Consider the following 16,496-nt stretch of genomic DNA (forward strand, 5'->3'; position numbering starts at 1 on the left):
TCAAACGTGTGCTTATGTTGACACTATAGCAGTCTTTTTATGCGTTTTAAATGTGTTTTTTTTTTTAAAGCGCGTACCTAACCATATAGCAGCGTAGCGCTGTATAAGTTGTGGATAGCCAGGGTTTGAGCTAGCATCTTTTAACTGCAGTGCAGTACTTCGGGTTGCCATCTGTGCAGAGGTCTGTCACGTAGTAACGGGACTCTTGTGGCATTCCCACGTCGTTATGTGGGTGGCTCTCAGTTCGGGCCATATGACATGAAGGACATTGGGCTATGGAAGCGGGAGGGGACCGAGATGTCACAGGTTGGGGACTATGGCAGTTGGCCGCTTTTTAATATGAAGAAGACGTGTAACATATCCTCTGGTGTCTGCATACTTTATGGCCCGGTCGGGGCTTGATTATGTTCAGTTCGAGAAAGAGCCTCCCGCAAGCCTGCCTAAAGGGCCTCACTGGGTCAAGTCCGAAAAAAAACAACGGGGGAGGTTGGGGGACCGACGGGATTCGAAGTTAGCATATCAAGATGACATGTACATTTCGTTCAATTGGCTTTCCATAACCATACACATTGCACAGGATGAAAGGCATTTATTTACCTTTCATAAAATCAACACCCCCCTACAAAGAAGAGGATATTTTTGCTAATAGTGTTTGGAAAAGTTAAAAGGTATGGATTTTTTCAACTCCAATAATCAATACCAATGTTTGCCCTGGAACATGCAGTCCCGAAATGTCATTTCAACTTCAGCTGTATTTTTCATCATAGCTGTGGTGAAGTGCCTGGTTTGCGAACCTGGCTACTGCTGTCCGAAACCCCAGGTCGGCATCAATACAAAGAAGACAGTTAAATGTTCTAATTTTACACACAACCTTTAAAATACCAGGGCGACTGTGTCCATCCTTTGAAAAAATTGGATGGACTCCATCCACCTGCGTGTGCCCTCGACTTGAGCTCTGCTCTGTTCATCCAATGGTATTCCTCCTTGGTCAAGTGTCGTTAAAAAAAGCCACGTTGTTAGAGATTTGGGAAGTTGAAGGGCATTCAGAGCCATACTGGAATAGAGTTCCATAGGGTAGGTGCATAACTGGAGGAGTGTTTGCCTGTTCCCTGTTTGCGAATGAGTACTAGTTCTTCAAAGGTTGGGCATGTAAAGCAATCTCCCATACAGATGTAGCTGTATGGCTATAGTAACCCTGATTCTTAATATCACCTGATCGGTGCCCTCCCTTTATCACCAACTTGGCATTGGGTTCTTTCTTTGAGGCTAGCTACATTGTAGGAACCATGGGTATGGCGGTAAGATATCTCAGTGGGTTGAGCACTTGCTGCTGTGATCTGTATATGTAGGTCGCATGTTTGAATCCCAACTCAGCCTTTCATCCTTCTGAGGTCGATCAATGAGTACAAACTTCAGTTGGGTGATATTGTATGCAAATGTTATATGTAAATCACTTTGGCGAAAGTGCTATATAAATGCATCATTATTATCATATCATGAAGAGGCTGCATATAGATTGGCCAAGGGCAGCGTAGACATGGTGAACATTCCTATATCGTAGCTGCCGGTTGTTTATACTAGTAAACAGTATCTGGATTCTTTCCAGGCTTTGATTTCTGATTACAGTAGTTAACATTGGTAAATAGCATTTATTTAACAATGTGTTGATTCCTCTTAACTGTGGTAGTTTTGTAATCAGTTAGTGTGGAATTTTATTTTTAATTTCTCTCAATTCTTGTTTGCTTTGCTTGTGTACAGTATTGCCACGCATTGTCTGCACATTGTAGGCTTCTGAAGATCTGTTTTGTTTCCCTCTCCTATACCCCTTCTTCCTTTTCAGCATGGATGGCTTCCGTCTCGTCAAACTGAGCGAAGTGATTAGACAAGTGGACATTGTCATCACCTGCACAGGTAAACACAAGGATTATTTATGTAGATTAGTGACACATTTAGAAAAGGAGTTTTCGAATGGATTGTGTCCTCCAATGTATTCCACATCTTTGACATGTAATGTCCACAGCTGTGCACTTCAGAAACTTTTTCGGCAGAGGGTGTCCTGCGTCGATGACGACGTGTTGATGTCCCTCGAAGGCTTCCGTCGAGGGCGGCGTCACCAGATGTTATAAATAGGACGCACGGTGCCCGTAGCTTGTTCCGTTTTTTCCGTAAAACGTGATTGCTTCGAGAACTCGGCGCGCCTCGAGTGTTTCATTGTAATCCTGTCTTCTTCTTCGACCCCTCCGACTCCGCGGTCTGTCTTCAAGGCTCGCAGGGACTGCAAGTCTAAAATGTCAATCACCGACCCGCATTGCATTGGTTTGTGGTGCTTGGGCGAGAGTCCCGACATTGACGACTGTTCGAAATGCTTCTTATCCAAGGCCTTGCAGGAGTGTAAGGGGAAGCTTCAGGTGGGTAGGGGTTCTAAACCCTGCAAGTTCCGAAAATCTAAATCTTCACAGGGGGTTTCCACCGACTACTCGAGAGACTACTCCCTGCGTCTGGAGGAGGCCCGGGGATCTCGGCCATGGTGGTACCTGCCATTCTTCTTCCTCGTCCCAGCATTCTAGGAAGTGCCATCACCGGTCACCTTCCCCGTCCTCGAAGGATGGTGCCTCGAAAGTGGCATGCCCAACGAAGTCCTCTGCTGATTTTGAGGACCCTGTTCAGCAGGATGTGGCTCCTGTCGTTTCTGAAAACTGTCAGTTAGAGAAGTTGAGGCAAACTCTCCATGATGCCAGTATGTTGGACACTTCTCCAGAAGTGGAATTTGGCAGGCCTGAGCCTGGGGCTCATGCAGAGTCATCATACAGGCGGCTCATGGCTAGGGTGATGGAGTATCTGGGCTGGTCCAGTCCTCCTGAAATTTCTGTACAAGATGATCTTACGGACATCTTAGACCAAGGTCCGTCCTCTGACCCGGTGTTACCTTTTCATCTCACTAGGGTGGCGGCTGCTTGTCAGTCTCCGGAATCTCTTCTGGCTGTTAATCACTGACAAAGAAGTACCGCCCTTCCTTCCGTTAGCGACCCCAGCTACTTATCCACTCACCCCACTCCCGAGAGTTTGGTGGTTCAGGCGGCTATGGCCACCTCAAGGCAGGCGGCGTACCCTACCATCTCTCCTGATCGGGACGACAAACGCTTCAACGGTTGGGCTCGCAAGGTATTTTCTGCGGCGAGCATGGCGTTGAAATCGGCCAACTCCGCTTGTGCCTTAGCAAGGTTTTCACACACTCTGTGGATCTGTTTCTTTAGCGGCTGAGCATATTCCAGAAAGGGATGGGTTCCCTGCTCTCTTGCAAGATGGCAAGGATGCTATGTGTGAATCCCTTCAGTCTGGTTTGGATACGGCCAACAGTGTTAGCCGGTAAATGGCTGCAAGCACTGTCATAAGCAGATTTGCGTGGTTACGGAAGTCGGCTTTTGCCCTGGATTTGCAGTCACGTCTTTTGTACATCCCCTTTGATGGTGCACATTTGTTTTGCAACAAGGCTGATAAGCCTTGAGAGCTGTGGCAAAATCTTTAAGCGCAGCTGTGCGTCAACCTCTGTCTTTTCGTCCTAGGGGATAGCAGTGGAGGGGAGGTTTGTTTCGTTACTACTCCTCCTTTGATAGGACGAGAGGGGCCGCCAGTCAAAGGGACCATTGAAAAAGCACCCGTGGTGGTCGGGGAAATGGAGGTGCCAAAGCCGCTCAGGCAGCTGCCTCCTTGCCTTCAGGCACTGCCTAAGCCGCTCCTAAACAGTCATGAAGCCAGGCCATGTTTCGCCGGTTGGGGGCAGGCTGCCTCGAAGAGGATCCATTACTTCTGATGCATGGGTTCTGGATACAATAGCCCACGCTACTGCCTTCCCTTCCTAAAGCGGCCTCACGACTATCCACCGGGGAAACTCTCTTTGAAGCTTACAGATACGCTCCTTGTGCAGGAAATCTTGACCCTGCTGGAGAAAAGCTCTATAGAACTGGTGCCTGTAGTGGAGAGGAACAAGGGTTGGTATTCCCCTTATTTTTTTAATCCCAAAGAAAGACTGGGGATTGAGACCCATCCTGGACTTGCGTTGGTTGAACAAACTTCCCAGGAAGGACAAGTTCAATATGGTTACTCTTTCTCAAGTCCTCCAGGCCCTTCAACTTCAGGATTGGTTAGTGTCTCTGGGCCTACTGGATGCTTACTTTCATGTGCCGATTCATCGCAAGCACAATGTACCTGAGGTTTGTGGCTGACGGCTCACTTTCAGTTTCGGGTCCTGCCATTGGGATTGACCTCCGCCGAAGGGTCTTCACCAAGGTCATGGTAGTGGTGGCAGTGTATCTCAGGCGAAAGGGGATTCACATCTTCCCCTACCTGGACGACTGGCTGATCCATGCACGCTCTCCCGAGCAAGCATTGGCTCACCTCGGTCTCACCTGCTGCTCCCTCCACAGGCTGGGCTTCTCCCTCAATTTCAAGAAGTCTCACCTGACACCTTCCCAATAGCTCCAGTACATAGGGGCTGTGTTGGACACGTCCTTGGAAGTGCTTGCCTCCCAAGGTGAGGGCTCATCACATTGTGCAGATGGTGGACAAGTTTCAATGCGCCCAGTTTCTCCCGGCTTTCGAATTCTTAAGGTTGCTCGGCCTCATCGCATCCTGCATTTTTCTGAGGCCAGAGGCCAGTCTGCGGATGAGATCCCTGCAATGGCATCTCAAGATGCAGTGGTTGCAGTTCTCAGGCAAGATGTCGGATCCCGTTCAGATTCCACTCTCGGTCTCCCAGGATCTTCTGTGGTGGGCCAACGAAGGGAACCTGATGAAGGGGGAGCGGTTTTGGCAACCATGGCCGGAGGTGACTGTAGTGACGGATGCTTCCCACACAGGATGGGGCGCTCATGCCAACGCCTTGGCCGCCAGCGGTCGTTGGTCTCCGTCAGAGTCCAAACTCCACATCAATCTGTTAGAGCTGAGGGCCGTCAGGCTTGCCGTGAAGCCTTTTCTGCCGTCTGCGTGGGGGGGAAAGAGTATCATGATCATGACAGACCACACAGTGGCCATGCAATACCTCAACAAAAAAGGGGAGAGGAGTAGGGTCACTCCCGTTGTGCAGAGAGGCAATGCAGCTCTGGTTCTAGGCCATCCAGCAGGGAATTTCAATCTCGGCAGTTCATCTGGCCGGAGACAAAAATGCAGCGGGGTTTGCTCTGAGCAGACAGAGCACGGTCTCTCACGAGTGGGAGTTGGCTCAGGAAGTCCTTCAGGAAATCTTCGCCCTTTGGGGATCCCCACAAGTGGATCTCTTCCCCACCAATGCCAACCAGAAGTGCGAGAGATTCTGCTCAAGGGAATTTCCTCCGAGACGAGCCTTAGACGCGTTTGTGGGTGGTTGGTCATTCCCACTGCTGTACGCGCTTCCTCCAGTCCATGTCATTCCTCAAGTGTTACGGAGTTTCGGGTCGCACATTATCCTCATTGCTCCAGACTGGGCCAGGAGAGCGTGGTACCCGGACCTTCTGGAAATGTCCATCTCCCCTCCATGACGTCTTCCCTACCGAGAGGATCTGCTCTCTTGAGGGGGGGGGTCAGGTTCTCCATCCAGAGGTCAGGACTCTCAACCTTCACGCTTGGTATCTGAAAGATTGAGCTATAAGGATTGGGACCTCACGGATAATGTGATGGAGGTGTTTCTTTCAGCCAGAAGGCCAGCAACAAAATCCCTGTACTGTTGCTGTTGGCGCAAGTTTTGTGATTGGTGCAGAGGACAAAATGTTGATCCTTTTGTGTTCCATTCCTATGGTTTTGTCTTTCTTACTTTCTCTGGCCCACAGGGGCCTTCATGTAGGTACCATTAAAGGTTACCTTGTGGCGTTGCCTATATTTAAGCGCTCGTCTGAGGAATGCTCTTAATTTAAGATTCCTTGGATTTCTCAATTTCTTAAAGGACTAACTAATGTATTCCCACGTCCCCTTTCCAGGTGCCGGTTTGGCATTTGAACTTGGTTTTGAAATTTCTCATAGGTGCTCCGTTTGAACCTTTGCCCTCTTGTCCTTTGAGATCCTTGTCCTTCAGGACAGTGTTCTTGGTTGCGGTTATTTCCGCTCGCAGAGTGAATTGCAGGCACTTTCATCTAAGCTGCTCTTTACTGTGTTCCACAAGGACAGGGTTGTACTATGGGTACGTCCTTCATTTCTACCTGAGGTAGTGTTTGAATTTCATTTGAGTCAGAAAGTGGTTCTTCCGTCTTTCTATCCTCCTCATCCTGGTAAGGAAGAGGAGCGGCTCCATAGGTTGGATCCTAGGAGAGCTCTGAGCTTTTACATTTCTAGGATGTCCAGGGTCAGAGTGGACGATTAACTCTTTGTGGATATGCTGGACACAGTTTGGGTCAGGCTGTTATCAAACAGACCTTGTCCAGGTGGATTATCCTCACCATTACGGAGTGTTACTGATTGGCGGGTAAGGACCCTCCTGAAGGGTTGCGAGCTCATTCTACTAGGGGCGTGGCTACTTCCACCGCCCTCCAACGGGGAGTTCCTATTGGGAATATTTGTGAAGCAGCCACATGGTCTTCTATCCACACTTTTGTTAGACATTACTCCTTGGATATGATCCATGGTCAAGATATATGGTAAGGCGGTACTTTATTCCCCCGATCTGACTGGGTACTCTAAATTCTTTTCCCTCCTCCATCTTTATGGTACTGCTTTGGGAGTCTGACAAAGACGTGGAATACGTTGGAGGACACAATCCATTCGAAGAACAAGTTACTTACCAACTGTTAACGTTCTTTCGAATGGATGTTTCTCCAGCGTATTCTACAACGCCCTCCCGACCTGCCCCTCTGGAGAATTTCCTATGCGAATTCAGCTTACATTTCCGCAAGGCTATGTGCAGTCCAGCAGGCATTGGATTAGTGCCACACGTACTGAGTGGAAAAAACATAAAATGAAGCTACAGGCGCCGTGCGTCCTATTTATAACATCCGGTGATGTCGCCCTCGACGGAGGCCTTCGAAGGACATCGACCCAACATCATTGACGCAGGACACCCTCTGCCGAAAACATTTCCGAAGTGCACAGCTGTGGACATTACATGATTACATGTCAAAGATGTGGAATACGTTGGAGGAACATCAAGTCAAAAGATTGTTACCAGTTTGTAAGTAAATTGTTCTACGTTTTGTTAATGAACCTTTACACCTTTTTAATTGAATGGTTCTCGTTGGACATGTTCACAAAGCCCCTCCCCAGAACCTACCTACCTACCTTAACAAGGGAGCCGTCTCCACTGTGTTGCATCCTTCATTTTTTAGGCACATTTGGGCCAAATTTAATTACTTTATTTTGCAAATGAGTGCTTATACTATAAACAAATAGTTACATCTCCTATGTAGTCCATCCACATTGACCCACATTGTTTTTTTTCTAGGTTATGATATGGCATTTATAATGCGCCTATAGACAAGTGTTTCAAGGTGCGATGAGGCAAGGGAGGGATTAATAGTGGGAAGACAAAGACAACGATCCATTCAGATCGCACAAGTGCAGGGGAAGGGGTAAGTGCGGGGGGGGGGGACACAGTGCAGTACATGGGATAGTAGAATAAATAACAATAGGTAAAGGTACGGCCAGCTGGTGGCAAGTGCAGGATGATTGGTGTTTCTCCCCATCCGTGAACCTTCTTACAATAGGTTCCATACCCAGAAAACCCAAAACTCTGCCTTTCCACCCTTGAGCGCCCCCTCTACCTTTCATGACTTGTATTTACCAACCAAAACATTTTTTCCTACCCACTTAGTGCTTGCAGCACAGAGCATCTGTCCTGGGCACGAACTTCGAGTATGGGTTGAGGAGGCAGACCTGGACAGTTGTATCACATCCTCGTGCATATTGGAAGTAAAGAGCTTATGTACCCTGTTTAACTTCAGCATGTTGGATTCTCCAAAGATTGACTTATTTGCTGTAAAACACAACACTCCGCATCTTCTAGGCACCTTTTACACGGGCAAAGGGAAGAATTGTATAACTGGTTGATTGTTTTTTGCACTTTGCTTTCTCTTCCTAAAAGAGCATTACATATTAGGCCTATGCAAATATATCTCCTACCATCAAACATGTTTATTCCAGATGTTCAGTCTGAATTTCTGGGGATTCAAGTGCCACCTTTTAGGGACCCCTCACAGTTCTGCTTTATTCCCTTTTGCTTTGTTGGATCATTGACTTCTTTTTGATGGCTGTGGGTATTTTTTTTAATGAAGTCCCCCTACCATTACAGCCCTTTATACCTTACACAAAGTATGTTATTGGGCTGCCCCTATGGAGCCCAATCCTAGGGTTGCCTCTGAGGCTCCCCATGTTTGCACTTTTGTGACTTGTAACCCCCAATACAGGTTTTAGGAATTAGGTTGGTGGCAGGTACAGTTTAGTTTTGGCTTCCCCTGGGCTGCAATCCATTTACCATATTGGTAGACCTATGTACCTTTTTGGTAGCCATTGGGGCAACGACTTTTTGTATATTTAAAAAAAATATACATGTAAATCTTTGTGTTTCAGTGCTTACTTTGTTCAGGGTGACCACTTGATGTCCTTAAAATGGCTGTCACCATAGTCGGAACAGCCATATTGGTCCTTCCACATTGGTAGCACCTGCATATTCATCCTTACTGGTTTAAGCCAGTGGTTCTCTCTCTCACTTCCTATGGGGATGGCGATGGCAACGTGGCAAACCCAGTGAACATCTAGCGTAGTTGGTCATCTTACAATTGTCACCCAACCACCTTCAGTGATTGGTGGGCTGGCCTTTGGCCTTCCCTTTTCTGCAGTGATATTTAGGCTCTGCCCAGCCCCTATTCTTTCTTGCTGCTTTGTTTCTGGAACTTGAAGGTGTCAGGTCTGCCAAACTGATGCAAGAGGAAGGTGTTTTTCTTTGCTTCCCAATGTGCCAATTTTAAAGCCTTAACTTGGCAAAACCTTAGTACAGTGACTTGGGCATATGTCGGTGTGTATTTGTGCTCCTGCAGGACCAGTCCGGAACCCCGCAATTATTCTGCAATCTCCCCACATCTGCTGGGTCACTGGGATTGGTTTTTAGGCTGTTTACTGCCACATCCCACTGTTTCTGCTAGGATCTTCCACGTGGCGGCTGTGGCCTGCTACTGGTGTCCATAAGAGTGAGACTTCACCACTCGGCCATATCTTCAGTGTAGGACATCTGAGTGTCCCACTGGCCATTATCCCCAACCTGGGATCCTCTACTGCTGTAGTGCCTTCATTTATCTGCCATGAACCATCTACATGATTTCCTTGAGCGTTCTAGTCTTCCTCATAAAATCGCTGATGCAGGCTTGAATGCTAATGTTGTGGGAAGGTCTGCCTGGGCCATCGCTGGCTAAAGGCACAAGTCCTTTGGTGCCAGATCATGAAAACCCACCTGGAAAGGAATGCTGGTACCTAACTGGTTTTTTCGTGCTGCTAGACCCTTTTTTTTTTTTAATCTAAATCACTGGGTTGAGCATTTTTTTCTGTGAAACTCCTCTTAGCACCTCCCTGTGGTCCAGGGTTGAGATTCTTTGGAGGCAAATCTCTTCCACATTTCCAATGGACATCTCGTGGGCGTCCTCTTTCTATGCTGCCCTGGGGGTACGTACTCGTGTCACAGAATGTGAAGAAGTCAGCCCTGGAACAGCTGGGACACAGTTGATTGGGTGTCAAGTTTATGTCCAGCTATCTGCGGTTGGGAACATCAAGTAGAAAGATGACGATCCAACAAGGATCCACACAACCAAGCGAGTAAAAAAAGACACCCGGGTTGACCTCCCAGGAGACCAAAGACTCGGCAGCCATGAAGACTGTGACAGGAGTATGGAAGAGCCCCTCCAAGGTTCCAGGGCAGCAGGAAGGGACGAGTCAAGCTACTGCTCACTTATGACGGCAAATGAGGCGGCACATGTCTGGGGGATGCTTGTGGTCTCGTGCAGAAGTGATGTGACCAAGCAGTTAAGGTTAGACTACCCCTTTTTCGGGGTGGGACCATGTCCGATTTCCATATGGTCATTCCCCTTTTGAAATGGGTTGGCAGGCAAAGAACTATGGTTTGGAGGGTTGCCTAGCGCAGTGCCAGAGGTTACGTTTTATTTGAAACCTTCCAGCCGTCTACTCTTGTTTTGCTATTGAGTAGGAAGAGATATCCAGCCTGCAAAAAAAATGGTTCCACAACAGGGGCAACATCAAGAGGCAACCCAGGATGTCTCAAAAATGGAGCTGAAGCAGAGCATCACAAGCTGCTCAATTTCCAGGCCAGGAAGACTCCTCACCCTAAGGCATTTGGGCCAGAAGGATTTACCATGGGGGCAGCACTGCAAATCTCGACGTTTTCCCTGTAAGGAACAGCCAGTCCAGCCAGTATGGGATTCCATCACCAGAGGAGCAGTAATCGAGGACACAGGAGCCAGGGACCAGCCAGTATGGCCACATCAGGATTCTCGGCTGTAGTCCATCTTTTGCAGCGGTCTTCCAGGAGTTGAGCTATGGATCTGCGGAATGCACGGGGTCTCCCATTAACTCAACCCGCCAAACAATCCACAGGTGAGCACAAACATTTTTTGACAGCCAGCCAATTAGGCTGGCTCGAAGAACTGGCAAACACTGGGCCATCTGCGCAGGATGTAAACTGTGAAGTCCACCTGATTTTAAACCACCCTACTCTGGTTGAAATTAAATCTGTCTTTTTTTGGGCTCAGGATGAACCTTCACCAGCAATGCACCCATTTTAGCCATGCCCCTTGGCCCACCTGGACATAAGGATGGCGCAAAACAAAATGGGGTGTGGGGGCAGAGCTTAAAAATGCTTTAATTCCCTTTTGGCTACTTTATAGGTTTATTGAGCTCCTAATGTGGTAAAAGTGGCTACAGCCCTGGTGTATCAAACTAAATCACAGCCGCCACCTCCGTATCCACAGCTTACTTTCAGGGTTATATAAAGTGGTACATGCTTGCCCTGGTAACCATATGGGCTATTAAGAGCCGTACCTCCAGAAAGAAGTCGGTGGAAGCCTCTCTCTAGCCAACAAAGGAAGCAAAAAAAACAAGGAAGCTAGCAAAAAGTTTCAGGGACCCAGGAAGTTGGAGAACCAGAAAATGAAATTCTGCCTTCAATGTGTACCTAGGAATTTAAAGCACACAAGTATGTTTGTGATTAGATGCCATGTGCTATTTATGCTGTCCTGTGTTCAATGTCTCTTGATATTTTCTTGGCAAGGGAACAAAAATGTTGTGACACGAGAGCACTTGGACCGAATGAAGAACGGCTGCATTGTCTGTAACATGGGACACTCCAACACGGAAATTGATGTGGTAAGAATTATTGTCCATCTACTTGCATTTATGTTTTAATATCATGTTGCCATTATTGCAGGTAACGTAAAGACCCAACATAACAGTTGAATAATAGCGAAGCAAGAACATGGGAAAGCTCTTCTGTTTTCTTTTGGAAAACAGTAAATGTGTAATGCTGGGATAGCACTATGAAACAAAGTGCTTCAGTGGCACTCTTTCTATGTGGAATCTCTAGACCCAGGGAGTGATGCTCCTAAATGAAACCATTTATTTACCACAAATAGCCTGACTAAAATTAACCGGTATGCTACAAAAGCAACCTGAACTGTCCTGTGATGTGTTGCTGTACCTAAAGCATTAATGAGCTAGGAAGTGCAGGTGAATCCAAGTAATGTGAAAATCGGTAGAGCTGTTTACACAAGTGAAAAGGCATTGACCATCCATCTCCCATTTGTTTTCTGTGTTTCAGGGTATCTCGAATACTGCTTTCACTGGTAATGTGCTATTCAAGGAGCTCAGTTTGATCATGTCTCCACTAGGGTTTGGCTCGTTGTGACAGCATAATTTGGAAGCAGTCAGGAATTCATTGTATCAAATGGATTAGCCTTTGGTCAGTTGAAGAAACTGTTTTTTGTTAGGGTGCCCTGAACAGTGATGGGATTCATTCAAAGTTTTCTATCCATCACTTGTCAGTTTTTTTTGTCACCCTAAGTAGCTGTACTTGCATTTATGCCAAAAGACAGATCAGATTTAGGTAAATTATTCTGAGGCTTGAAGCAGCAGAAAGAAGGGTGGTTATTTAATCGTCATTGTATCATCTACAAGAAGTGCAGTTCTTATTTCCCGATGCATGTTCCTATTATGTGTCTGAGCGTGTCCAGGCATCTTCTGCCCCTATTCATCCCTTAGCAGTCAGTGTTTTTCAATGCATCTTCGTCCTGTGATGTATCCCGTTAGTTTATTCAATTGTGCTTGCTTGGTTGCCCTTAATTAATCTGTAACTGATAATGATCTGTTCCAGGCCAGTTTACGCACTCCAGAACTTACATGGGAACGTGTGAGGTCTCAGGTAGATCACGTCATCTGGCCAGATGGGAAGAGGATCGTTCTGCTGGCAGAGGTAAAGTGTTGAGCATGTAAAGGGTATCCGTTCTCTCTTTAACAGCAAATCCACTCGCTCTGTTTTCTTCTGCTGGATCAGCTCTGTGCCTTGCCTTGAACAGTGTTCTTAATATAAAAATGTGAACAGAAAAGTATTTTCACCCCCGAACCTTTGTTGCAGACATGCCTGCTATAATTAAAGGCACAAATAACTATCACCTGAAATAGGTAATATGTCATTTATAACACTACTGTACACAAGTGTTTCTAGGCGTGACAAGACAAGGCAGGACAAGACAAAAGATTTTAACATGCAATGTGTCATTCAGATCGTGCATGCAAGTGCAACAACACAATGTGCAGGGGGAAGGCAGAAGCAAATGTGCCAGGGAGAGGGAAAGGGGTGTGGGAGTGCAATCAGGGCAGCATTGCTGTAAGTGCGGCCAGGGCAGTGCAGCTCTGGCTAAGTGCAAGGAGGCAGGGAACTGTAGGGTTATAGTTACAGCCCCTAAGTGTGCGGTAGGCACAACGGCAGTGCAGGGGAGACTGATTCATAACCAGTAAGGGTAGCCAAGCAACCAGTCGGCACAGCAAACGGGTAGGACCACTGGGGAGAGAGGGAGAGAAAGAGGAAAAAATGAATGTCTTGGCTGCTTCCGGAACTTCAGGTGGTCCGGATCAAGTTTGAGAGGGGCACGCAGGCCATTCCAGAGGGAGGCGCATGCAGAGGACAGTGATCTACCCTCCACTCTCCTCCTGGAGAAGCATCTGACACTCAGTTTGAGGTAGCTGAGGGAAGGGCTCGATAAGGAAAGTCTTTTGGGCGAGAGAGAGTTGGATGTAGTGTGGGCCATGTCCCCGGAAAGCATTGTGGACGATGCAGAGGGTCTTGAACTTGATCTTTGCAGCCACCAGGAGCCAGTGGAGAGATTTCAGGGCTGGAGAGATAGTCACTGGGCTTGAGGCCAAGGACCAATCTCGTAGACCTATTACGGATTAGTTGCAGAGGACGGAAAGTAGAGGAAGGTAGGGTGAGAAAGAGGCTGTTGCAGTAGTCCAGCCTAGATGCAACCAGGGCTCTTCAGACAGTGAGCGTCTGGGGTGAGGGGTGAGAAAGGAAGAATACTTCTTGAGGCCGTGCAACTGGTAGTGGACCTTCTTAGCAAGGTCTGTGATGTGAGGAGAGGGTGGAGTCGAAGATGACACCAAGGTGTTTTGCCTCACAGGAAGGCGAAGCCAGAGAGCCCAAGGAGGGTGGCCGTAGTGAGGGAAAACGTGAGCAGGGGTCCCAATCAGAAGGATCTCTGTCTTACTAGCATTAAGACGGATCGTTGGAGGTGCACCAAACCTGAATCTCGGATAGGAATGAGCGAGAGAGGAGAGGAGGCTGAGGGGAGCCTAAAAGAGAGCAGAGTGTCATCTGCATAACACTTAAAGTTAGAGGAGACAGTTGAGATGAGGCGGGCCAAGTAGACATTGAAACGCCTGGGGGAGAGGGTAGAGCCCTGGGGAACACTGTATGTGGAGAGATATAGAGAGAGAGAGGTAGTGGAGAGAAAGGACCCAAGTTGGACCTGGGAGAGTCGGTCAAAGAGGTCAACCACTCCAGGGTCTGATTCGTGATGCCCAGGTTCTTGCTCAGTCGATCAGGATGACGTGATTGACTGTGTCAAAAGCAGAGGAAAGGTCAAGTAGGATGAGGACAGCAGAAAGGCTGGAATCAAGGTTGGAGTGCAGATCTTCACAGGTGTTCAGAAGAGCAGTTTCCGTGCCTCTGGCTGCTCTGAGGCCAGACTGATGGTAATGGAGACAGCCAACAGATTCAGTGTGGAGAGTAAGCTGGGAGATGTCCAGCTTTTCCAGGAGTTTGCCCAGGAAAGGGAGTGATGGTGATCGGGCGATAGTTAGCCGGGTAGGTAGGGTCGGCAGACTGCTTTTTAAGGAGGAGATGCACAAGGGAGTGCTTGAGGTGAGAGGGGAAAGATCCAATGGCGAGAGAGTGATTGCAGAAATCTGCCAAGTCTTGAGCGAGGGTGTCGATGTGGTCCTTGATGGTTCTGGAGCACCTGCTTGGACAGTTTGATAGATCACTTGTCTAGCAACATTGTCGGGTAAAACTCATGTTGCATAGTGTTAGGGAGATTTATCAGTGTTCTGCATGATCCCCTCTCCGAGTGAGACCCCCAGCACATTTTGCTGGACTTCTGGACCTTTTTCTTTCTAACCTGAATAAGCGGTGCCCTTTTTCCCCTCATTCATTCTTATTGCTCGGATTTTTTGGGAACTCTGTTCTTTTAGTATTACCTTATCTTATGGAGTCTGCTTTCCTCCATACCGCTTAAAGGCTTCTGTGTTACACTTTTGCAGCACACAGCCAGCCCATATGTCCATTGTTGCTGGGAACCTTTTGGTTTCTCCTTTGATATCCTTTGACTATCCTTTAAAAACTACTGCGCTTAATGATAGAGGCATACTTTGTATCCTTCCTAAAACTGTAACTTATGAAAGATTAACACACACCTCCTTGTGTGGAGTGCTAAAGGGATACCTGGTATCCCCCTTCTCACTGCTCTTGTGACTTTATACTCGCAGTAACAACCCTTCAGTTATGGCTGGAAGCTGTGCACCTGTTCTACCAACTATTGTGCAGTTATTTACCGCAGACTGTATTCAGTCTCGGTAATGCACAATAGGGTCACTATGTTCGAAAATGGTGGCTTCTTTCTTTGTTCTCCATTTCTCATGTGGTTGTCCTTTATCAGCCCTTCTAACATTCTGGAAGGGTGAGGTCTGTGTGTGTTTTGCCTTTGTCAGGAACCTGTTGGTGTCCCTGCCTAGGCTCCAGTGTGTCTAAGAAGGCACTAAGCAGGGGAGGAGTTTAACACTCACCTGTCGTTTTTCTGCTAGAGTGCCTAAATGGAACCAGTTCCCAATGTGGGGCTGGCTGTCCTGATTGGACAGCCACCCACCCTTTTCTGTAAACTGCTGGGAGACTATAAGGTGAGGTTCCTGAGGCAGAAGGCAAGTCGACCACTGGAACAGAAGATCTGAATCTGAAAATGACCAGACACGCTTGCAGACCCTTCCAGTAACCGTGAAGTGACCACTGTTGTCCTGACACTGTTTTCTTAACGACAGAGGCGCTCTGAAGAGGACTCCTTCCCTTTGGCTGGTGGGACCAACCCAGCCCCAAGATGAATTGCAGATTGAGCCTTCCCCCGAGGTGCTGGAAAGGCAATTTGCAGTCCAACGTCTTTGCAAGGAGAAATCCTGCCAGAATTTTGGTGAACTCCAGTTGGACCTCCAGAAGCACGATCCCACCTCACCAGAGTGCAGGACTGCGGAATTGAGGAAGATCGACCCGCCTATAACAGTCCTTTGTTGCTAAAGAAAAGGTGCCAAAACCGCAAACTAATGTGGGAGACAGAAGAAATCTGTGCTGAGGGTCCTCTCGCGCTACTGCTGCTGTGACAACCCATTCGGAGTCCTTCCTTTCATCATCGGACTGAGGAATCGGGAGACCGGGTAGGTTGCTGCTGCACAGGCGAGAATCCGCTACATTTGCTTCTTCTATCCTAAGGTACTATGGGGCTAAAGGTAGAATTTACCTTAAGCCTAAGAGTCGCTCCATTGTGACTGCAGTGTTACACCATGTTTGGGTGTCCACCCATACCTCTTGCACAGGCTTAGCAGCTTCTGTCCTTTAGATTGTCCTTTGCTAGGTCCCTATAACTTGTGTTATTTTGCTGAGCATTTTTATTTAAGTGACTAACGTAGGAACTTTACCTTTCCAGCTGCTACATAAATCTTTTGCTCCACTCCTGCACTGACTTTTGGATAGTTGGGGATTAGACTAACAAAGCGCTTACAAAATACATTGTTGCTAAAGTGTGAATAGCCCTATTTTCCTTCCTACAGACTTTGTCTGCTGTAACTTTATTATCTGAATGCAGTTACCATTCATCTGTAATCTATTCGAGTGTGCGGCACTACTAGTAATACAGTAGAAATGTCATCAGTGTCATTCTCTAACAATTCTAACCGCAAACTACAATTGAAGCAGTCCCCATTGAAAAGTATTGTGAATA

General features: G+C 47.4%; 1 protein-coding gene across 4 annotated transcripts in view; it reads left to right on the plus strand.

Annotated features, from left to right (window-relative positions):
* The window catches only part of AHCYL2 (adenosylhomocysteinase like 2), a 1,110,190-nt gene that overhangs the window by 869,002 nt on the left and 224,692 nt on the right, over window positions 1–16,496 (plus strand). For all 4 annotated transcript variants that reach the window (XM_069629580.1, XM_069629582.1, XM_069629581.1 and 1 more), the window contains 3 exons: window positions 1,841–1,911; window positions 11,231–11,325; window positions 12,329–12,427. In XM_069629580.1, coding sequence (XP_069485681.1) covers window positions 1,841–1,911; window positions 11,231–11,325; window positions 12,329–12,427 — 265 coding nt within the window. The remainder of the gene's footprint in view (window positions 1–1,840; window positions 1,912–11,230; window positions 11,326–12,328; window positions 12,428–16,496) is intronic.

This window comes from Ambystoma mexicanum, chromosome 12, assembly GCF_040938575.1.
Source record: "Ambystoma mexicanum isolate Mex_15411 chromosome 12, UKY_AmexF1_1, whole genome shotgun sequence".
In the NCBI taxonomy this organism is placed as follows: Eukaryota; Metazoa; Chordata; class Amphibia; order Caudata; family Ambystomatidae; genus Ambystoma; species Ambystoma mexicanum.